Source organism: Caloenas nicobarica, chromosome 15 (assembly GCF_036013445.1).
Source record: "Caloenas nicobarica isolate bCalNic1 chromosome 15, bCalNic1.hap1, whole genome shotgun sequence".
Classification (NCBI taxonomy): Eukaryota; Metazoa; Chordata; class Aves; order Columbiformes; family Columbidae; genus Caloenas; species Caloenas nicobarica.
The window spans coordinates 1,957,670-1,981,499 of record NC_088259.1 but is presented as its reverse complement, the minus strand read 5'-3'; the positions used below and the strand labels follow the sequence as shown (position 1 = coordinate 1,981,499).

Sequence of the window (23,830 nt, the reverse complement as noted above, 5' to 3'; positions counted from 1 at the left end):
GGAGCAGTTCCTGAGCAAGACACTCATTAAAACCAGATTTCCCAATTTCTAGAAATGTGCCATTTTGCACATCACGGTGCAGAGCCCTTCTGTGAAGTGGACTGCAGTTTGCAGACTATGTCTGGCCCAGCTATAGGTCAGAGCACAGCACAGGCAGTGCAAAGACTGAACTTGATCCGGAACTGCAAAATTTTAAAATGCCACTCTGAGTCATAGTCCTCTCCTTGCTACCCTCATGTCTAGTCAGGCAGCCAGGCCCAGGGACACAGCCTGTCCTATATTTTCAAGATATTCCAGCAGGTATTTTTTATACTACTCACACCAGGAATAGTTAAAGCCTACTCATACAGCGCTAGTAACACTAGAGGCCTCTGTATCACTGCCTTAAGCATCCGCCACTCTTCGCTGTGGTCTCTCTCCATCCTAACACTTTTTCCCCTTGTACAAAATTGTTCCCACTACTACTCATGAGGAATGGTCTCGGTGCACTGAAAGGTGGCGAGATTACGCTGAACAAGTGCAAGACAGTAAAAGCCCTAAAGATCTTCTGTTTGCAAACAGAAAGAGACCTCAGCTACCCCAAATGTCTGTGAGGTGCTCTGGCCACTCTCCACTGCCCCACGCTCACCTTTCTCTCCGGTGTCTCTGCCAACTGCCAGCTATTAGCTTTCAGGTGGTACAGCTCATCAAACTTCATGCTGATGTCTTCAATGGACAACTGCAGGAGATCCCAAAACCCAGCGAGGTCCTGGGCTGTGGGTCTGGGGTTGGCGTTAGGGTTCTAGAATGGAAAGCATAAAGAAAACCTTTCAGAAAGAAGAGAATATATCCTCCTGACAGGCGGAGCAGTCTGCACAGCTTACATGTTCACCCTCTTGAGTCCACCTGCCCAACAACTGAAACATCAAGAACCTACACAAGCCACCAGCCCTAATGCAGACAAAATGCCATCATTTATAGTCAAAACCATTTCTGCAAAGATCGTGAAGCAGAGATCCTGACTACATTTCTCCTGTAACAGCCTGAGGAAGAATCTGTAAAAGACACTCTCTGCAGCAGAAGCAATAGCTCCCTTTCTCCCCAAAGCTTCCCCAGCTCGCACCCATCCCACAACAGTACCCTCCATCTGAAGGTCTCAGCATGTGATTCAGAGCTGGAACACTGGCTTCTTGCACAGAGATCCTGATTTCAGAGTGGGTAATAATGGAAACGGACACAACATGACGCAAAGCACCACACGGATACCTGGCATGCCCATGTACAGCAATCCAAAGCAGCCAATACAGCTTTCACAAGCAAAATTAGTTTGCTACATCCTCCCCAAACAATCTGAAAGTATCAGTATTTCCCAGGCCAGCTTGAAAAATTTTACATAGTTTAAGTTTCTCCAAAGAACAGAATTTTCCCAGCTCTGAGGTACCTGAACTGCCATCATAGGCCTGGATTGTCTCAGGAAAGCTTGGGATCAAATCTGAGCAACTCGGCACAAAGCGGCAGAGCTGAGCACAGCGCTCTGCAGGCAGCCTGGCGGGGGGGCTGCTCATCTCCCAGCCGGACATCAGCAAGCAGATGCTCAGCACTTCACCCCTTCCTCCTCCCTTGAGTTTCTCTAAACTTTTTTTTTTTTCCCCCAAGTAAAAGGGAATCCAGCTCTGAGGAAGTTTGCAAAATCCATACCATGATAAAACTTGAGGGGAAAAACAAAACACAGATCCCCACCCATCCCCGTGTTAGCCCCGTTCAGCTCTCAGCAAGGGCAAACCCTTGCATTACCTCTGAAGAGATCAGACTCGGTGCTTTGTGACCAACAAGAGACAATCCTGTTACGACAGTTTTACCATCCACATAATCTACATGCAAAAGCAAGTGTGTTTGGAGAAGAACAGACTTTTCAAACATTTCCCCCAATTTGGCAAAACCTTGGTGGTTCACCTTAAAAGCCATTTAGAAGCGACAGGAAAGAGGTAGTTTCCAGGACACACAGTATGGCTGGTTGACAAATCAGACCCAGAGAGACACTCAAGCGTATTCAGCATGCCCTGACCAGTAGTTCAAGAAAATTCCCCTGTGCTCACGTAAGCAGCAAAAGGAACTGCAAACACTCATCCTTGAGCAGAGCACAACCCCAGATCTGCCTGTTCAGAAGGGAGGTTGAGGTGATCAGCTGCAGTTTTAAATCAGCATCCATCCGCCACGGCTCGGCGCTCAGGCTGGAGGCTACACTGCATTGGCTTTGCTTTCACAGTGACAGTAGCCCATCAATACCCGACCATGTTCTTGCAGTGCTGTTGAAACACATACATCCACCTTCCAAAAACCAGGAGAAATAGACCCAGACTCACCAGATTTTGTTCACAGAGGCCGTGGAACTGCTGGAACTTCTGTGACATTAGTAACTGTGCACTGCCCACTGCACTCAGGACTTTTCCTAAGACTATGGGGGAGAAAAAAAGACAGACCTCAGTTGAACAGACTATTAAATGCAGCAATGAACTTCAGTGTTTCTGGAGCAAACACTCTTGATGCATTAGGAGTTTCAGAGATCCTCAAGGAAGTAACTGCTCTCAGGGAAAGATGTATTGAAACTATAATCTACATCTGTCTTTGCCATCTATTTTTGCTCCCTCTAGAGCAGGTCAAAAGCAGGCCACACAGAACATTACACCAGAGTCTGCAGTAAGTGCCTTCAGCCCATCAGACAAGCCACCAGCACCATCTCAGTGAGCAGATCACAACCTGCTCCCCCACTCACGCATGAGGCGAAGGTGGCAAGAGGCTGGAGAACAGTCTCCAGCCTCCGCTCACCAGGAGGGATTCAAACACTGGCAGGCTACGGCTTTTAATACCCAGGACTTCATGCTGCTCCTGGTGGGTTTTCCAAGAAGTGTCTGAGTATGGCAACATTGCTCTGCTCATTAGTGGAAAACCACTGTATGGGCTTTTCCCTTCCAGAGGCAGGGTTGAGACTCACAGTGCAACCGCACCATGAGCAGAGATGAACGGATTCCCCTTGTCCTCCCTGGCCTGTGGCTGCTCCCAGTGAATCAGTTCTGAATGGTTCTAGATCTTGGTGGGACAAGTTTAAGCTGGGCTGTCTCTGCACCCACCAAGTTCCCTGTTACAGAATCTACCAGGAGATTACTGTGAGAGGTCACCGATATAACACTACACTGATCTTGCTGTCTTTTCTTGCCAGAGCACTCTCGCCGTGGGCAAAACGAGGCCGTCCCGGGGCCGGGAGAGCCCTGGTGCTGCCTGTCCCACTTGGCAGCCAGCGCAGCAACTTAGTGCAATAGGATTGGAGATCAGCTCCCCCAGGCCCCAGCACTGACAATGAGCTATAACTGAACCTCACCATTATTTCACCTTTCTCAGGTATCAAAAAAATTAAAAAAATAAAGTAAGAAACCAACAAACAAAACCCCCAAACCAACCAGACTCAAAGATCCTGCCCTCTGCAGCCTAGTCACCCACTTCTGTCACTATGTATGCACCACAGCCATCATTTTCACTGCAAGCAGCACAGGTTTTGCCAACTCATTTGAAAATAATGAAACAAGCCCAACTGGGAATGAACCCAAAAAGATCAAGTGGCCTTGTGTTCCCTGTGCTTTTGGTGTATTTAGCACAAATTCAGCGAAGCTTTCCCATATGAAGAAACCTCCTCTTTGCTGTGAAAACAAAGCCACCAACTCAACAGATCAAACAAGCTCAGAAGTCCTGTTCATTCTGCTCCACTGCCAATCAAACTTTCCCCTGCCCAGCTGAGTACAATGGATTAGGCAGGGAGAAATATCCCACAGCCTCCCTGAAAGCAATCCTTTTAATCTCTTAGCGGTTTTGAATGGTCAGAAGCTGCACCATCCCCTGAAAGTCTTCTGTGCTGCATCATAGCATTGTTTCTTACCCCACCTGCTAGAGGAAGTTACCTTATCTTTTCCAAAGAGAAAAAAAAAAAAAGTTCCTTGTCCCATACTCATGTCCATGTTCTACCCTTACTCTGGGCTATCAGTGATTTCACTGCACAAAGCTGATCCAATACTCAGTTACAACTCTTTCTCAAGGGAGGAGCTGCTAGGCTGCTCCAGTCTCACATCCAGAGGCTGACAACATCTACCTTCTTCGGAGAGATTGTTCTCTTTGGTCTCCTGGTCCATCTGACGGCACCAGCCTTCTAACCGCTCTGTCTCTGCCTGCAGCAGCTTCAGAAACCAGTACCCATCCCGCCGGCAGGCTCCTGGCTGCGTGGGTTCTGATGGCGAGGTGGAGGATGTCTCAAGCCAGGGGTCAGGAGGAGGGAGGGAAGAAGGCTCCAGGGCTGGGTCATTGTTTTCTCCATAGGAGAGGTTTCTCTTAATCTGTGAGGGCTTGGCTGGTTGCCTGGTAGCGGCATCAACACCAATGGAGTTGTTGTGTTGGGGGCACTCAGCGAGGCTTCTCTCAGATGATTTACAGCTAGAGTTATTATGTTCCTGTGTGTCAGAGTCTGTGTCCTGTTTGGAGGACATGCTGCGAGAGTGGCTGTTTCTAGAGAGATCAAAAGCAAACATTAAATAGCAGAACTCAACCTGGCCAGCCTCACACACTGCCAGTGCAATGCATTTGTTTATTACGCCTGCAGCTGAGCCTCACCCTGCCTGCCCTGCCCCTCCTCACACACACACCCCACACATTTAGACAGACGAAATTATAAGGTTGCCTGCTTACTGCAATATGCCATTCAGAAGAGAGGACTGACACACATCTATAATTACATCTTGTACTTTTTTTAAAAAAAATTTCAAACTCCCATTGATTTGGCTGTTTACAGAACAAGTGCTTTTTGCAGCAGGTGTGTGCTGTGGAGAAAGAACTCTCCATGGGCCCCCATTCAACACCACTCATATTGGAACAAAGAAGGGAAGAAGGTCTAAGTAAAAGTGGGGAAAGCGCAATTTAAAGGAAAGGAAACCGCAAAAGCTTGCGTCTTTCACTTACCGCCACTCGTCCTCTACCTGTACCCCGATGGACTGGAATTTGGTGGCTGGTGGAGGAGGCTCCTCTTTTGCCACTGGCTGAAGGCAGTCAACCTTATCAAACAAAAAAAAATACAGACAAAAACAGACACAAGAACTTGCTGCTTGAATTCACATCAGTAGACCAGGAGCGCTGCACACACACAGCACGCTGACACCACACGCCAACGGGAGCTGGTCCCAGGAGAGGCACCAGGACCACGTCCTGCAGGGATCTGCTCTAACGGCGCTCGGCTCTGCCACCCACAGGGTTGTGACAACGGGAAGGGGCTGTGTGACCCTGAGGGAGCAGCTGCACGTGTGGCACCAGACACGGGCAAAGGCCAAGAGATTCAAGAGAGGGCAGTGATCTGATTAAAACTGACAGCAAAGCCCAGCTGCCTCTCACCCAGGGACTGACACCCTCCATAGCTCTGGATAAGAGGGTTAGAAGGTTTTAGGACAGAAATCCAGGTGCTGGACAGGTGGCTTGGGAACCGGCACAGAAAAGGCAAGTTCTCTTGCCTTGCTGCCCTTTTGTCATGTGTTTTGCCCCACTAGCCCAGCACTCAGCCATCTGTAACCGGGAAATGTGTCTACAAGCAGAGTGTACAATTGCAGGTGACTTAAATTTTGCTGAATAAAGCATGGATTTACACTACCCAATTGGTTCTCATTTGACTGTATAACCAACAGCTCATTTCCATCAATTTCCACAGAATTAAACACTTCCAGCAAGGCAAGAGGCAGCCTGCTGGCTAAGAGTGGACAGCAAGGAATTGCTCCCTCCTGCCTGCAGCCCTGGGACTGTTATGCACTGCAGCAGCCCAAACTATATGGACATCAAGTAGAAGGGCCCACCTCTCAGAAAAAAGTTGTCCCTAGAACAGTGATGGGCAGGGAACCGATTGAAGTAATACACAGTACAGAGGCTCAGCACAGGCATCCCAGCAGCAAAAGGCCTCTTCAGATGGACTCACCCAGTTAATGCGGTCCCTCTGCTTTATGAAACATTTTAATTTTGTATTAAAAACTTAGTCCTTTCTGGCCTGTTATGGAAAGCTTCTGCTGTATTCAACCCTGGGAACACAGGAAGTTAGTTTGAGAAGGCAGGGAGTTTCTCTTGCTATTCTAAGTGAGTTCGGATGCACACCCAGTCACACAAAATGCACATGCTAAATGTATGGGTTAAGGACATTCCTTACAACAAAGGAGAACAAAGTATTCCATACTTGTATTCCTATAGACGACAGCTTTCTTTTGGGGATATTCTCCACTTTAGGCTCTTCACTAGTCAGAGTCCCTTTGTCACTTTTCAAAGTTGCATTTTTCTGGGGTAACTCTGGAGTCTCTCCTGCTGCAGTCACGACGCTTCCCCTTGTCACACTGGGTGTCCTGGTGCTGTCCAAGCTGTCTGAAGAATTGCTGAGTCCCGACTGGCTGGTCACCTCGCTCTTGTGGTCCTGGCTGTCCAGGTAGGTGTCCTGCGCGGATTCAGTGCTGCTCTGCACAGTGACAGAGATGAACGGCTTTGATGTGGTCCGAGGTGGGACAGGAGGTGGAGTCTTTTTATATGCCACTAGGCATGATGAACCTGCAGTAATGGAGGTGTGAAGAATAGAGAATGCAGAAGACAGATTGGGGAGAAAGAGATACAGTAAAAGAGAAAGAAAAAGCAGGTCAGTCACAACATCCAAGAGAAGCCTCCAAGTAGAAGCTGGAGGCAGAAACGCAGAAACAGCCCACAGCCAGCAGCTCGCACTGGTAACCCAAACCAAAGCACACGGGGAAGCAGAAGGCAGAGCCAGAGCTAGCTTGCAAAAGAAGTCAAAAGGAATACCATGATGTGTGAAAGGCTGGAAATGGAGAAGAGGTATAGAAAAGCCTCTCAAGAATGCTACAGTGTTTGGCAGATATAAGCTTCTACGTTGGGGAAATTTTCTTTGGCTAAACCCTATGTTTTATTGTCCTAGTACAGTCAAGTCTCAGCTCTTTATCCCGTCAGTTGACAAGTTTCAGTGTCTGGACCAGAGTGGTGTTTTTTCCTATAAAAATGGAAAGAAGCCATAAAGTTTGTTAGATGCTGATGGTAGGGATGAACGTTTGTGAAGTTCCTTTAGAAACCTAGCTGCTACGCATTAGGGGAAAATACATTATCTGGATGCAACAGCCCAAGAGTGGCAAGGCTGCTGCTGCTGCTCCGTGTCCCCAAATGGACCAGCAGTGAGGCTGGAGATGTTTGCAGCAGACACACAGAGCACACGTATCCACTACAGGTATGGGTCTGCATGTCGCTGGCAGCACAGATCACAGAAGAGCACCCACACGAACACAGCGGCAATGGCCTCATCCTGCTCCTGCCTCCGGCTTGACAGGATGGAAAGTCCATTAGTGAAAATACACATAGAAGGTGGACCCTGCAGCCGCTGTCCCCGGGCACTCAGCCTGCCCAGCTCCTGGCCCCGGACATACGAACCCCTGAGGCCGAGGTCCCACCGCAGCTGCTGCCGAGATAGGACAGACCGTGCTGGGCAGGGCACGGCCAGACACGCTGACCGGCCAGCTACCTACACACAACTCACCCCTTTTATGGCCTTACCCCTGTATTTCCCCACTCTTATTCCTCCCCAAGTCACCAAAACCCCTTTCTTGTCCCACCTTTGGTTCCCGGCCCTAAAATTTACATGTCCTGAAAACCACTTAGGGCAGCCTGAGCCCACAGCTGCTGTGTCTTCAGCCAGGAGAGGAACTTATTATGCACTTTAAAAACCACCTACAATAACTTCCTAAAAGGTCAGATGCAAGTGCTTCAACTTGTCAAGTTTTTACACACCAAAACAGCTACACACATCCTTTAGCCAATCCTTATTCAGTCACGTAAACAGCGTGCAACTGCGCTGCAAGCTCCTCACTGATGGATGACTCGAAGGGCACTGGTGTCGCTTCCCACCCCACAGTCCCACCTTTCCCACACAGAGTGGAAGCCCCTGCACCCGAGGCAGCAGCAGGACCTGCTACAGATGCTCAAACAGCACCAGCTCAGAAGCATTTAGCATCTCCAAGCAAGTCAAGCTCACCACCGGGATGCCTATTTCAGAGGCACCAGATTAGATGGCACCGCTCCTGCAAGCGCAGGTTGAACAGCATCACAGAGCTTGACCATTGCCCATGGGCGCTGCTTCACAGGACCCGGCTCATGGTGCAGGTGGACAAACTGCCAGCACAGCCGGAGGCACAGAGGTGCTAACAGAACAGTCCCTGCACAATCACTCCCTCTCTTTCCCCATGTTCTCCACTGGACATCCCCAAAACCCTCCTTAAAACTTGCCTCATTACAGATGTTTGCCTGCTCTGCCCTTACAGCAGAAACCTTGACTGCACCTACCCAACACAGAGCGCAGCGTGCCGCACAGGTAAAGCGTCCCTCACATCAGCACAGCCACGAGAGCTCTGCCCTGGCACAGAGAACTCACAGGCTGTACAGCTGAGCGGCCTCGGGAGCGTGTGCTGAAACACCTCTGCCACCAACACCGGCTCAGGCAGGACACCCGCTCAAGACGGAGGAAACGTTCAACCCCAGACCTGCACAAGCCACAGCTGCTCCGCCGGGGCTGTCTGACCAGACACCACCACCTTAAATAGCTACAGCAATTTCTAGGCCAAGTCTTCTGCCTGGTCCTGTACGGCCCATCCCAACCAAGCAGCAAAGAAACAACCACAGAAGTACCCTTGATCAGCTGTGGCTACACCACCAAAACACAGGGCACGCACACTGCCTCTCATTACTGTACCGGGGGTACGGCAGCTGTTAACCTGGGACAAGCAAGAGCCACCCAAACCGGCAATGGAAAAAACTTCTCCGTATGTCTCTCCAAGTAAATACCGTCTCTCCTCACTGCACGTGGCCTCTGTCCTTCCCCAGGAGGGGGCCCAGAACCAGCACTGCCCAGGTCCCCGTCACCAGGACTGAGCCTCTGTGACCTCGTCCCGCTGGAGCTCGGGTGGTTCTACTGGCGTGTTTACCACAAACACAGCTCAAGTTTCCCAGCTGCTGTTTACACCCACAGGGCTCTAATGTAATTAGGGAAAGTAAATCAATTGCTATCTGACATTGAACATTGCAACCAAGCAAAACAAAGGGAGGGCAGCACATCAGCACAGGAAGGCAGCAGAGTTTCCTGGGGAAGATCAGTGGTGTTCAGGGTCAATAAGCTAGATCCAAATTAATCCTTCCACCTACCAACAGACAGTATGAATACTGTTCGTGCTGCTTTATATACAGGCAACAACTGCAGCATCCCCTTGTCTTGTTTCTGGGGATCCCTTCATGCTATTTGGCTCAGCTGAAGAGCACCACAGATTTTGCTATAAAGAATCACACAGTACCAACAAAAAATGCCCCTGTTAATATACATGTGGTCAAAGAGTTGACTATGTGAGATATAAAAACAAGTTTATGGCTTTAAGAAACACTGCAAATGAAAGAAACAAAAAAGACTAGGAGCCCTGAAAAACTGAGGATGCTTTGATTAGTTAAATTGCAAATAAACCCCACTGACGCCTTCTGCAACCATAAAACAGGGACTTTACGACTGTGGCACACCTTACCTAAAATGGGTTTCAAAAGCAAAAGTCAGAGTAAGCCCATCTAGAACAGTCTGGCCTTCTCCCTCAACACAACTCTGGACTAAGTCTTAGTGGGGTTTTTGTACCTGTGGGAAGAGACAAGATATTGAGGAGGCCAACAGCATCTCAGTATTTCTGTCGGAAAGATGTGTCACTGGACCAACCAAACAGGCAGCATATCCTCATGGCTCTAAGGTCAATCCCACCAGTTCGGAGCGTTCCAGTTGCCGAGTTACCCCCTAACAAAAGGCTACAGCTCAACAGGGTATGAACCTGCTCTTGAGTTCCTGCAGGTCATAACTGTATTTTAAAAATCAGCTTGTGCTATTATACTGGATTACAATCCATGTGGGCACTAGAGCAGGCACACATATTATTCTGCAGTACACATCAGTCACGCTCCAAAAAGGTGTAGAAGAACAAGAAAATGTGGAAGTTTTGCTTAAGCTTCCAGCTTTGCAGCATTAGACTCCTCCTGCTCGTGGGATCTTCTAAGGCTTATTTAAGCAAGCTGTTAAAATTCACAACTGCACTGTGGATGATTGATTTTTTTTGGGGGGGGGCTGGGGGGAGAGATGTCTGTTTATAGTCTCCCTTGCCTAATTATTTTTAGAAAGCAGCATGTTTCCAAATTAGCATCTTCCACATGACATTACCTGCTGCTCTCAGGAGCTTGTGCAATACCCACTAACGTAGCCCTGGGCAGAGGCGCTGTGTTCTCCTGACCCCCAAACCAGCTGGGCACACTGTGATCCTCTGCCTCTCCTTCCAGAGAACCAGGGGTTTGCTTCTGGAAAGACTAAACGCAGGAGCCATAAAAGAATGTTAAATCCAGCACTGCCTTAAGAGGCCCCTGTTCAAATGCCATCAGGCTACGCTTACCTGCCCAGCACCTGGCAGCACCGCCAAGACCACAGAAAGGTATCTGGTTTTCAATTTAAATATCATAATTGCCCTTAAGTGTGCATCTAGAATGAAGTACCCAGTTATTTTTTTGCTATTGCTGATTCAATACAGTCTGGTGACAGTTCTAATCATTCCAGTGACTTCAAGGACCTATTCAAGCCACCCTCACTGTTGTTAAATGATCTCAAAGGCTCCACGGCACAGTCGGTTGTGAAGGCAAGTTCCACTGCCCTCACACATATTAGCAGAGCTCCGACTGCTGTCGCTTTCCTGCTCCACACATCCCCCCTTTCTCCATGGGAAGACCTGAAGAAATGACCTCATTTCCTCATGCATAAAGCAACATGCTCTGAAATAACATCTCCTACTACAAGACAAGCTCATTTGTCTTTTAAATGAAACAACCCAATGATCTTACAGCAAATGAGAACCACCATAAGGTACATTATCCCCTCAGAGATTTCAGTCACACGCCTTTGGGCTTGTGTTTGCCACAGGGTCTCGCATATGGAAGGAGCTGCATTTAGAGGCAGTTTTCTATAGCAAAGGGAACTGGAACCACCGCATTCCAAGCAGCCTGACCTCTGATTTTCATCAGCTCGAAGAACACTTCAAGGTTGAAACCATAGTGAACTGCAGGATGTTTTATTTGTAGAGAGTCCAAGTAAAAATGGTCCCCAGTTGCAAGTGCTACTGAAGACAATACATATCTTTATTGACTTCACAGTTCACAGCAATCACTTCAGACCTTATTTTTCTGCTAAAACAAGATGTTTCTAGCCTTTACAGCCATGGCCATAGCACACAGGCCTCCTCAAATCTGTATTTGTCTTGTACAGAAGCTGTTTGGGTATTCTGCAGATTCAAGGTCAAGATACCTCTATCAGTTACAAGCACAGATGAGAAACCTACCTAAACTTTATTAGTCAACAGGAAAATATTTTCATCTAGACAAAATAGGGAATCCACATGAAGACACCATCTCCTGCTTTGAAAGAATGACTGTCTTTAGAGTGCTGGAGCAGTTTTAAAAGTTGTACACTGGTTAAACAAAACCACACCCCTCGAAAGCAAATTCAAGTGACTGCGTTTGTTTAAAGAGACTGTGGAAATGCTATGAATACCCACTTCCTCAGTGTTTTCCCTTTGTAAATCTTAGTAGCACTGATCTTTGAAAAAAGAAAAAAAAAATCTCACCTCAGTGTTACACAGAGGAAAACAGATGCCCGACAGGGAAATATGTCGCTGATGGGGACTAAGCCGCGGAGTCGGGGATGGGCTGTGGACTCTCCTGGCAGATCCTCCTGCCCACGCTGACCCGGGCCCACCACAGCCCCCAGCAGCAGCTCGCACTCCCCGCCGTCCAACCCGGGGGCTGAATGTGCCCACAGAGACCTACGGAGCAACCAGCACAAAGCCCCTCCGAAGGACTCGGATCACGGACAGGCACATGGGTGCTGGGGCAGGAGTTCGCAGGGCTCATTTGGAGAGCTCTACACTAGATTCGAAGGGGGATGGGGTTGGGCTTGCACCAGTGGGGCAGTGCTCTAGAATTGATGAAGACCAGGAGGCCTCCCATACCTCTACCGTGAAACCGGTTTGCTCAGCTGGCTCCCTGAAGTGCCCATACACCAATGTGCGCAGCATGGGGAATAAGCAGGAGGAGTTAGAAACCTGTGTTCAGTCAGGAGATCATGATCTGGTGGCAATTACAGAGACATGGTGGGCCAGCTCACAAGGCTGGAATGTGGTCATGGATGGCTGTGTCCTTCTCAGGAAAGACAGGCCAGCCAGGCGTGGTGGTGGAGTTGCTCTTTACGTGAGAGAGCAACTACAATGTACAGAGTACTGTCCAGGCAAGGATGAGGAGCGAGTTGAGAGTCTGTGGGTGAGAATGATGGTGGAGTTCAGGATCCCATGTGGCAGGAACAGAATACCAAGCAGAATCACAACCCTGGACTTCAGCAGGGCCAACTTTGGCCTTTTCAAACAATTGCAGGGGGAAATCCTGTGGGCAAGGGTACTTGAAGGTAAAGGGGCCCAAGACAGTTGGTTAGCATTCAGGGACTGCTTCTACCAAGCTCAAGATCAGAGCATCCCGACACGTAGGAAGTCAAGGAAGGGAGCCAGGAGACCTGCGTGGTTAAACAGGGAACTGCTGGGCAAACTCAAGTGGAAGAGGAGGGTTTACAAATCATGGAAGGAGGGGCTGGCCACTTGGGAAGAATATAAGGCTGTTGTTAAAGGATGTAGGGAGGCAACTAGGAAAGCTAAGGCCTCCTTAGAGTTAAACCTTGCAAGAGGGGTCAAGGACAACAGAAAGAGCTTCTTCAAACACATAGCAGATAAAACACCAGAGGCAATGTAGGCCCACTGATGAACGGGGTGGGTGCCCTGGTGACAGAAGATACAGAGAAGGCAGAATTACTGAATGCCTTCTTTGTCTCTGTCTACTCTGCCAGAGGCGTCCTGAGGAGCCCCGTACCCCTGAGGCCCCAGAGGAAGGCAGGGCAATGGAGGAGTCTGCCTCAGTTGATGAGGACTGGGTTAGGGAGCAATTAAGCAATCTGGACATCCATAAATCCATGGGTCCAGATGGGATGCACCCGCGGGTGCTGAGGGAGCTGGCTGAAGTCATTGCTGGACCGCTCTCCATCATCTCTGCCAAGTCTTGGGAAACGGGAGAGGTGCCTGAGGACTGGAGGAAAGCAAATGTCACTCCGGTCTTCAAAAAGGGCAAGAAGGAGGACCCGGACAACTATAGACCGGTCAGCCTCACCTCCATCCCTGGGAAAGTGATGGAACACCTTATCCTTGGTGCCATCTTAAGACATATCAAGGATAAGAGGGTCATCGGGGCAGTCAGCATGGCTTCACCAAGGGGAAGTCATGCTTGACCAACCTCATAGCCTTTTATGAAGGCATAACAAGGTGGATTGATGATGGCCATGCAGTGGAAGTGGTCTATCTTGATTTCAGTAAAGCATTTGACACCGTCTCCCACAGCATCCTTGCAGCTAAACTGAGAAGTGTGGTCTGGACGATCGGGTAGTGAGGTGGGCTGTGAACTGGCTGAAGGAAAGAAGCCAGAGAGTCGTGGTCAATGAGGCAGAGTCCAGTTGAGGCCTGTATCTAGTGGAGTGCCTCAGGGGTCAGGACTGGGACCAGTACTATTCAATATATTCATCAATGACTTGGATGAGGGAATAGAGTGTGCTGTCAGCAAGTTTGCTGATGGCACCAAACTGGGAGGAGTGGCTGACACGCCAGAGGGCTGTGCTGCCATCCAGAGACCTGGACAGGCTAGAGAGTTGGCCAGGGAAAAATTTAATGAAATATAACAAGGGCAAGTGTAGAGTCTTGCATCTGGGCAGGAACAACCCCAGGTTCCAGTACAGGTTGGGGAATGACCTGTTGAAGAGCAGTGTAGGGGAAAGGGACCTGGGGGTCCTGGGGACAGCAGGGTGACCACGAGCCAGCACTGGGCCCTTGTGGCCAGGAAGGGCAATGGGACCTGGGGGGGATTAGAAGGGGGTGGTCAGTAGGTCAGAGAGGTTCTCCTGCCTCTCTACTCTGCCCTGGTGAGACCTCATCTGGAATATTGTGTCCAGTTCTGGGCCCCTCAGCTCCAGCAGGACAGGGAACTGCTGGAGAGAGTCCAGCGCAGCCACGAAGATGCTGCAGGGAGTGGAGCATCTCCCGTGTGAGGAAAGGCTGAGGGAGCTGGGGCTCTGGAGCTGGAGAAGAGGAGACTGAGGGGCGACCTCATTCATGGGGATCAATACGGAAAGGGGGAGCGTCATGAGGATGGAGCCAGGCTCTTCTCGGTGACAACCAGTGATAGGACAAGGGGCAATGGGTTCAAGCTGGAACACAAGAGGTTCCACTTAAATTTGAGAAGAAACTTCTTCATGGTGAGGGTGCCAGAGCCTGGCCCAGGCTGCCCAGGGAGGTTGTGGATTCTCCTTCTCTGCAGACATTCCAACCCGCCTGGACACCTTCCTGTGTAACCTCATCTGGGTGTTCCTGCTCCGGCGGGGGGATTGGACTGGATGAGCTTTCGAGGTCCCTTCCAATCCCTGACATTCTGTGATTCTGTGATGATGGTTAACACTTCACCAGCTCCCCACAGCCCTCAGATTTGCTTATGATCCCTGCTGCTTGCTTATAATCACTGTACCTGCTGTTTCCTTATAACCACAGAGCTGATGCACAAGCCAGGCTGTGCCGGTAAGTCGGACAGAACATGCTCTTGGTGCTCCTCCGAGGCACCAGCACCAGGGGAAAAGCACTGTGACCTCGGCATTACAGCCCTGCTCAAACCCAGCCACACGACAGCCCGGCTCCTGCTCTAGACATCCAAATCATCTCAAGCAGTTCTGAAGGAGGTCACTGGAGAAATTCCACCTTACATGCCCCTTGTTATTGCCCTACTCAGCTTTGCGCCCCAATGTAGCTCAGCAGGTAGAGCAGCAAGCCCTGCAGCCTGCTCGGGCACGGCTGGAGGGACAGCTGGGACAATGGGACCACTGCCACAGCGCTGCCTGCGGGCTGCTGCTGCTTCCACTACACAACCAGCTGAAGACAAACGCTTGTTTCCAGGGCAGAGAACAAGGCCTTGGGCTCTCCGCCACCATCCCCCTCCAGAGGCAATGGGGCACCCCTTCACACCAGCTTGCTGAACTCCAGCCAGAAGCAAGAACATCACAGCAACATGAGGGAGCACAGAACAGCCATGCTGAGGGCAGGGGAGTCTGCAGCACAGACCAAGGAGAGGTGAGGGCCAGCAGATTCAGCTCTCCCACTGAAGCAGCTTGGGGTCATACCCTGAGACCCCACCAAGTTGCAGCTGTTTTTCTACCAGCAGCTCTGGAAGGCAACCTGACCTCACTTGGAGTTGTACCCAGGTCACTTTTCCTGAGCCACACAGCTGTGGGAAGCAGCTATTTCCACTTGAAGTGAACAGCATCAACTCACCTGTGAGATATGCACACAGATGCCCTTACTACTAAGTACCATTCTTCCCACACAGGCACACTGGCTTCTCCTGCGACCATCCACCATCCAACCCCTGCTTGACCCATGCTCCAGATCCCTCTTGGTACAGCCTATACCAGGTTTATAGACTACATTTCAGCTACCTAGCATTTCCTTGCAGAAAGAACAAAAGAAGTAACTTCTTGGCTTCAAGAGAAACACCTGCTTCCCTAAAGCCCCACTACAAACCAGTCAGAGAAGCCAACGCAGCTGCCTCCTCCTCACTACCAAGCAACAAGTGCTTCCATGTTTGCAAGGGCTACAGTATTAAACAAAGCCCTGTGCAAATTTGCCTCCCAGCTGGGAAACCACTTGCAAGTGCTGGTCAAGCAAGCACAGAGCTGTTAAAGATTTGTCACCTGTTGCTCCCATTCAGGTTCAGTACCCAGCTTGGTCACAGCACTCTTGCAGATCTCTACAGCTGTGCTGGCAGGACACTATTCATCACCTATGTATTCATCTGCTACCTGTTATTAAGAAAAAAGGGACTGCCGTGCACTTGCTTGACCACTGCCAAGTACAGTTAAGTTCCTGCATATTATGGAAACAAATGAAGCGGGCATATCTGCAGGAAAAGGACCTCAAGTCTCAAATGTTACAGTCAAAGAGCAGCCCCAATGCAAATACAGAAGCAAAGGGCTCTCCCTGAATATCAGCTGTGTGTTTTTAGACTAACAGCACAGCTTTCATCCAGAAATACACCACAAGGCACTCTGTACCACCATTTGTGTTCTCTGGTCACCCATGACTGAGATGCCTTTAGGGTGAACTGCGGCATTAGTTAAGAGCATGGATCACTGTGCTGGGTGCTGGGAACCGCACAGGGCAGGCGAGGGGGGCAACACAGACACTCAGGACCACATGAGATTTAACAGCCACTTCTGGCTAGAGACCTAGTCCCTATACTTTGCAGGGAGCAGAAACATTTAACAGGGAAAGGCTAAGAGGGCTGTGATCTCTTTACATGAGGGACTTTGGATTTGAGATTCCTGGAGATGTTCTGATTTAGAATTCATAGCCATGTTTGAGCAGAGAAATTATAATAAAGCACTTATACACTGAAAACTATTACACTGGGATGGCAAGGTAGCTTGCCTTTTCTTTTTTTAAAAAAGCCACTTGTAGAAGGTCACAAATTTACAGGAGGCACGAAGCATCAGATGACACCACCCAAGAATGCTGTGGTTTAAAAATACAGTATCTCACGCTGCTGGCCTTCCAGCCCATTTGGTCATCTCCCCCTTTAGCACGGACTGCTGCGGCAGGGTTAGTTACAGTGAGAACACAACAGATGCTGCAGAGAACGCAGCCACAGACACTCCCAAACCCATCTGCAGCAGATACTACTGAGGCTTCTATCTGTATTAGAAGAGATGTAATTTCTCCCCACTCTCTCCAAAGTTACTTTCAGCACAGGTTTTGAAGCAAGTTGGAACAGCGATAGGCAACTCCATCCTCCTCTGCAGATGCACAGCCAGCAAGCTGTCCATCTGTCCTGCGGGACTCAGGCACGTCTCCAGTCCAGCTAGCACAGGGCGGTAGCATAAGGGAACATTCCCTTCCTCCCCCTGCCTATCATTTAATTCATTAACAAGAACAGAGATCTCCAAACCCAGCCATCCTGCCTCAGGAAGTCACTGGGAAGAGAAAAGTCGCAGGAGAAGCAGAACTGCAGCGCTGACGGGGTGGGGGTGCCCGACCCCCAGGGAGAGGGCCCCTCACCTCTCACCCGACACCTCACTGCCCATTTAGTGCTGGTACACACATTTTTCCACAAAGAGGATGAAGCAAAGAGAATGGTCCCTCAGTTCAGTGTGCCTTTGTGCTGTACTGGGAGGCAGGTTGTGCTTATCCCCTCAACACCCTCACTGATGAGGGCTAATGCTTAATACACCAAGACATCCGCAGCAGCGCAGCTAAAGTGAACCCAAACACAGAGCCCCGGGATCTCTGCTCAGCACGGGCAGGCTCCGAGGCCGGGCCCTGCTGCAGCAGTCCCGGCACAGGCCGTCCCTGCCAGCTGGCCTCACACAGCCCGGGCGGCAGAGAAACCGAGTCCTTCCGCTGCTGGATTTTGCCTCGGCGCCCGCAGACCCTGTTGACACAGCTACACCAGCACAACCAGGGCTGCAGAGTCACCGAACCAGCCCAGTCCATTTCCATGGGCGCACACAGGCAGGTCTGAAGACAGAGCTGCCTCCTCCCCATCACACACGCAACCATTCCCCAGCCAAATCCCCGACCATGCAGCAGCGCTGCGGCACAGAACAGCAAGCAGAGGTACCAGAAGTGCCAGCACGATCCCATCCCCATGGCAAGTTTTTACAAGTGAGGAAAGCTACCAGTGACAGGAGTTCAGCTTGGCTTTAAAGCCACTCTCAGATATGCCATTTCTTCCTGTTTGCCTTTGTCCAGGGAATGCAGAAATAGCAGGTGAGCAAACCCACGTGGGGGTACGGATGGTGCCAAGGAGCCCCCGTACCAGGCTGACAGCAGACCTGGCAGGACTCGTTGCATCACCCAGCAGCTTGTTTGCCTCACGGATGCACAGTCAGCTCCCCCCCGAGCCCCCTCCTTGCCTCAGGATCCGTTCATTCACACCGCGCCACGCCGGCTCTGGCTCCGGTGGGGTCAGGAAGCTGGAGTCCCTGGCTGCACTGGCCAAGTGAGTGTCCCCGGGGGCAGGGCTGGCCGGGAGGAGCCCGAGGCCTTTCTGTGCATACAGCAACGGTCACAGAGAAGCTATGCTGCTGTTCTTCCCAATGGCGGAGAAGGCAGGGAAACGCTGCCGACGCCATGCCCATGCACCTGGGCCACACAGCAGCTTCTCTTCAGAGGGTCATCAGGAAGCAGCTGAGCTCTGAACCATCCGTGCCACAGAAGCAGAGGATTTCTAGACAGCAGACATTTGCATCAGACCCTGCCATTGGGACAGGCCACATGGACTTCACTGCAAGCAGCGCCAGACCTCACATCTGATAAAAGAAAGTGAGACTTGACAGACTGGAGCACACGCCACCTCACAGAGCAGCTGGTCTGCAGCTCAACATGCCACTCCTCGCAGGGCTGCGGGAGGTACCAGGACGACTTCAGCAGTATACGGACCACAGCTTAGTGACCATGTATCAGCCAAAAGCTCCGCAAACAGGGAGATAAGCTGCACTGAAAGGTGCTGCCACAACAGGAGAGCAACAACCCTTTTTGCTAATGCTCTAAAGCACCATACACTCCACACCCCCGATCCTGGGCGCTGTGCCTGCAGCAGTCTCTCCAGATGTGGCAAATAAAGCTCAGCTGGCAGCAGCAGCAGCCCCAGCACAAGGGATTGTCCGCTGGACTTCGGCCGTGCGCTGGTTGTCAGTGCAGCAGCACAAACGCAGCGCTCAGGGTGACTCCAACACCCTCAGCCAGGAGACGAGAGGGGCAAGACCGATCTGCCAGCAGAACAGCAGAGAGAAAAAGCAACTGAATATATCTAGAGATTTGCATTCCAGAGAGTATTTTTCCCAGATATCGCTTATTGCAGGCCTCGTTTCTCCTTGCTTTTAAATAGATACTGTGTCAGTCTCAAAAAAAAGATTTCCTCACTAAGGAGCTGGGGAGTCTGTCACTGCTGACCACACACTGCAGGTTTTTGTCCAGGCCAGCTCTGGCTCTGCAGCCCTGAGGGTCCGTATCGGAAAGGCCTTGTGAAGAGCAAGAAATGCACAGGACATCCAAGACCGTGGACAACTTGCAGGGAGGCACTGAGGGAAGAAGCACTGGTCCGAACCGGCTGCCACAGTATTGCTGTCACACAACAGTGATGAGTATCTGTCCTCCTCTCCCCGTTTAATGCCACTCTTTCTGCAAGTTTAGCTTAGGATTATGGCAGCACACACAGGAATTTAGGGCATAAATGTGAACCAAACTTGAACCAGCCAGTGCCACTAGGTTGCAGGCTGCCCTCTCCCTTCCCACCGGGGACGTGAACCTGCTGCTGCTTTGCAAATGGCAGCTGCACAGACCAGGGTTTAGAGGCAACACTAACATAAGGAATGACTGAGAATCCTCCATTTATCCACTACTATATCCACTTCTAAGTGCACTGAGTGTATTAGCATTAATCTTTGAAGTATTTAGGAATGCTAGCTTAATTAGGCAGGTCTTATTAGTTTTTCTCCAAGCTAGCAGTTTCTAGAATATCCTGCAGAAGTAAGTTCCACCAGCTAATTATGCACTGCATGAAATATCCTTTCCATTTGCCACCACTTTATGCAATGCCACATCACTCAGCAGATGGCATATGCAGATGCTTTTAATTCGCTTCTCTGTCACTGCAGAAGTCCAGGGAATCTTAGCACACCTTCTCAAAGTCACACCCAGTCAAAAGCCATATGGCTAGAAAGCTTGCAGCACCCCTTGGTAAACCACATCTGTTCTTGTCTATGTCAAAGCTCAACACCTCAAACTTACTATTTTAGGATATGCTGACCGCTAAAGCACAAAATCAAGTCATTTGCAAACATTTGCTCATGTGTCAAACGAGATAAATTGCAAACTTTCAATATACAGGCAGTAAGCTGCATCTTGAGCAAAAAAAAGTACGCCACCACAACTGCTTGCCCTCTCAGAAAGGGGAATTTGTCCATCTAACATAGTACAAACAGCACAAGTTTTTCTGCAGTAACTCCCCACATACCTCCCTTTCAGCTCAGTGACCATCCTTTAAGACCACCAGTAACCCATCCCACTTTTTGTCCAGGACCTTTTTACAGTTGCAGGACCCACAAAGAGCTCCAGTATCATCTAAAGCACGTGCACAACGAAGCCCACTGGCACTAGTTTGATCCGTGGTGCACGGGGAACAGCAGGAGGGTTTTGTAAAAGCTGCACAGTTGCTGAGACAGTATCGGCGCATTCCAACCAACAGGCAGCCATGGAAGCAGCGTGGATGGGTTACCATTATTTTAAGTGTCCCATTTAAACACTGTTCACAGAAGAGCCGGCCAAGAGGGTGCTGAAAATGCTGGTGGCAGCCAGCAGCCTGTCAACGCAGCCTGTGATAACAGAACAGGGCTGCGCTGGAGGCAGCAACAGCCGAGTTCCCCCAGCGTAAATGGGGCTCCTTGGGAATTGCTTCATCCCCAAGAACAGAAGCAGCCAGATTCTCTAGCCTACCTAGATCTAGGAATTGCCACCACCACTGCTGAAAAACCTCAAGGCAAGAGAAGAATTAATTTCTCCATCACTTTATTCAGCATTAAGATTTTAATCACAGTTTTTGGTTACTCTATCCCAAATTTTACCTGATTAAGACAAGGAATTGCTGGCATCTGCTACTCTTACTTGCTCACAGGATGAGATTCCAGCTGTTTTAGGCAAGGGCAAACATTCAGCAATGCCACCAGGAGGAGAGGTGGTTTTGCCAGAACATTATGAAATCCACCCCCCCCCCCCCCCAGATGACTAGAAATTCTTTATAAGCTAAAAACCAAACCACACCCTGTACCACAGGGCCAGGGAAAGCACATGTGTCAGCAGCGGAGACAACAACGCAACACAGGCTCTGCACAGCGGAGATGGGGACAGCATCAGGCTGAACACACATCTCCCCACGCTCGCCCAGCCCATGGAAAACATCCAACCCTTCGTCAAGACTGTCTTTCTACTTAGACATTTGCTGTCGGGCAGCCAGCACCCAAGATTTACATCTTCAAAGCTACAATCATCAAGAGGTTTTAATAGTCAGATTCAATTGAAGCTATTTCCTCCCTTAAGTATGTACAAACCAAGATGTGGCAACATTATGCTAATAATGAAGAATCAAAGTCAAAATTGCTGGGAAACTTCTGTCTGCTGAGGCACAGGACAAGCTTTGCATGTTAGAGAAAGCTCTTCCATATTCTAATTCACAATTTAACATGGCATTAGTTATAAGATTAAAAAAAAAAAAAAAAAAATCACATGAACAAAGACAGGAAAGGCTGTAGCGGGTTGCTCCCCCCTCTTCATTAGCAAAGTTTGCCAGGAGTTAACTGTGGCACCAACCAGAACAGGCAGCGCTGCAAAGCCCTGGTCTGAGCTGAAGAGGCAAGGTAAGTCCTTAGAGCCAGAGCAGGCAATTAAGAAAATATTCCAACCCTCTAAATCCTTTTGGGTAGGGTACTAGAAAGCATTTGAAAGCATAGCTATCATTGCTTGGATCTCTCAATGCTTCTGTATGAACTAACCTATGTATACTGCAAAGCTGAGCTGACTCTTCTTCCTAAGCACAGAGAGGTACAGTAGAGAAATGGCCACACACGTCCCCAGTGACGCTGCTCACACTGTTCTCCCGCAGGCCAAGAGCCCTCAGCTTCGATTTCTTAAGAATTTCAAATATCACAAGCACTTCCAGAACAATGGTCCCTTCTCCCACCCTCCCAAGGGAAATGGTACCCAGAGCAAAGCCGGCACTTTCTGGAATGCTTCATTTTGGGAATCAAGCAGGCCATTCGACAAAGGAGCCACTGTGCAGGCGCCAGCTCCAAAATGAAAGGGCAGAGCAAATTCCACCTGTGAACTGAGTTTCTTCTCCAAGCACGTCTGAGGCTCTACTACCTGTGACCAAAACAGCTTCAAGTCACTAACAAGTCTTCATCTTTACAGCTCAGTTTGCTTTTAATGGAGGCTCCAAAACACCAAGTTCCTGGTTCACTGTCTTGAAGAGTCCCTGTAATCTTCTAAGTGAAGAGCCCAGACCACCACTTTCAGCCATAAACATGGGTAGCAAAAGGTCTGGATTCATGTGTGCAGTACCTGTTCGCCCACACCCACATTCATCTGGCCCTCCGGCCTGCAGAACCTGCCAGAAAGGCACTTTGAAGATTTAAGACTAATAATCAGAAAAGAGACACAAGGGAGAGGTGACTGAAGAGCCCTGCCACATCCATTTAACAGATTCAGTTTCTAGGCAACAAAACTAAAGGCAATCTTCGTTATGCTGCTTATGCCATTTTGTCTGCCATGGCACTCTCGAGACATACTCCTTTCTGTCCTGCTGTCTTGAATTCTGTATTTGACGCTGTGACTCCCTGGCCTGCCAAGAAGGGTTAGCAGTAACACCCAGTCTCCGGCAAAAGTATTGAATGTCAGTGGAGCATCCGCTGCTGTGTCCAGGAACCTGCTCAACTGCAGAACAGACTATTTTCCTGCCTTGAAAGCTATGTGCCAGAAGACCTCTTGGCTTCATTTTCCATCTTGCTTATATTTATTCTTTTTTCCAAATGAGTGACCTTCTCTCCCTCTGCTCCTTCCAATTTAACAGTTGCATAGCTCCAGCTACAAAATAAACACCATCCAAACCAAACTCAGGAATCCTATGGCCGTTACTCATGATATTCCAAAAAACTTCCTCCCAAGATTTCACCTGTAAACACTAAATACCAGCAAGCAAGTGAAGCAGAACTTTCAGTACTGGCACTTCTGCTTATCCTGATCTGTTGCACGACACTAAGCAGAAAATGTTAGTCTGACACGGTTGGAAGGATGTAACAACCGCTAATTTAGAGTGGCTTGAGGAAGGTGATGAGAATGATCAAGTCAGACTGTTTTGAAGGTTTTGGAGGAAGCCGCTCAGTCGCTGAAGCCTTGACCCGACCTTCCTGAACACAGTGCTCGCTGGATCTCCCAGAGCTGGATGAGCCCCCAGGAGACACTGCTGAAAGACACCCCACCCCAGCTATTCTTTGGTCCAAAGAGTTGTAAACATGTCATGAGCAGACTTTCCACGGTGGCTGCTTTAGCAGCAGAGAATGGCCTTGCAGAAGTCCCTCCGCAACGCTGCCTTTTCCCGTCCAGCTTTCCCTCCTGGCGCGTACAACAGTTTCACAGGGCTGCCTCGGGCACCTGCGCTTACAGCAGCAGCACAAAGATCAGTGGGGTTTTTAGATTGCAAAGCCTCCTGCTCCAAAAAAAGCATAGTAAACTTTTGACGATTATAGAGTAACCTCAACAGTAACTAAAGTGGTGCCATGGAAAAAAATGGAAGATCTACTGGACTCTGAGTTTGACATAAAACATCAGTCAAGTACCAAAACTGATGTAACGGCTACAGTGGGAAGGCCTTGCTTGTATCAGGAGCTTGCCAAGTCTAAAGTTCTGGAAAGGAAATTATGAGGCTTTCTGCTAGAGGTCTTCAGAGTCACAATCCTGCCTTTGGAGAACATGATCAGAGGTTTCACCCAGGTGGTGTCAGGACTGTTGCTAACCCTGTCCCTACCCACCTTTTCCCTTTTCCCATCACC

At 49.6% G+C, this 23,830-nt stretch overlaps 1 protein-coding gene across 5 annotated transcripts in view; it reads right to left on the bottom strand.

Annotated features, from left to right (window-relative positions):
* Positions 1–23,830, bottom strand: part of DLGAP4 (DLG associated protein 4) — a 67,752-nt gene that overhangs the window by 982 nt on the left and 42,940 nt on the right. For all 5 annotated transcript variants that reach the window (XM_065645635.1, XM_065645637.1, XM_065645636.1 and 2 more), the window contains 5 exons: positions 6,227–6,588; positions 4,978–5,069; positions 4,118–4,527; positions 2,343–2,434; positions 629–781 (listed from right to left, as the gene is read on the bottom strand). In XM_065645635.1, coding sequence (XP_065501707.1) covers positions 629–781; positions 2,343–2,434; positions 4,118–4,527; positions 4,978–5,069; positions 6,227–6,588 — 1,109 coding nt within the window. The remainder of the gene's footprint in view (positions 1–628; positions 782–2,342; positions 2,435–4,117; positions 4,528–4,977; positions 5,070–6,226; positions 6,589–23,830) is intronic.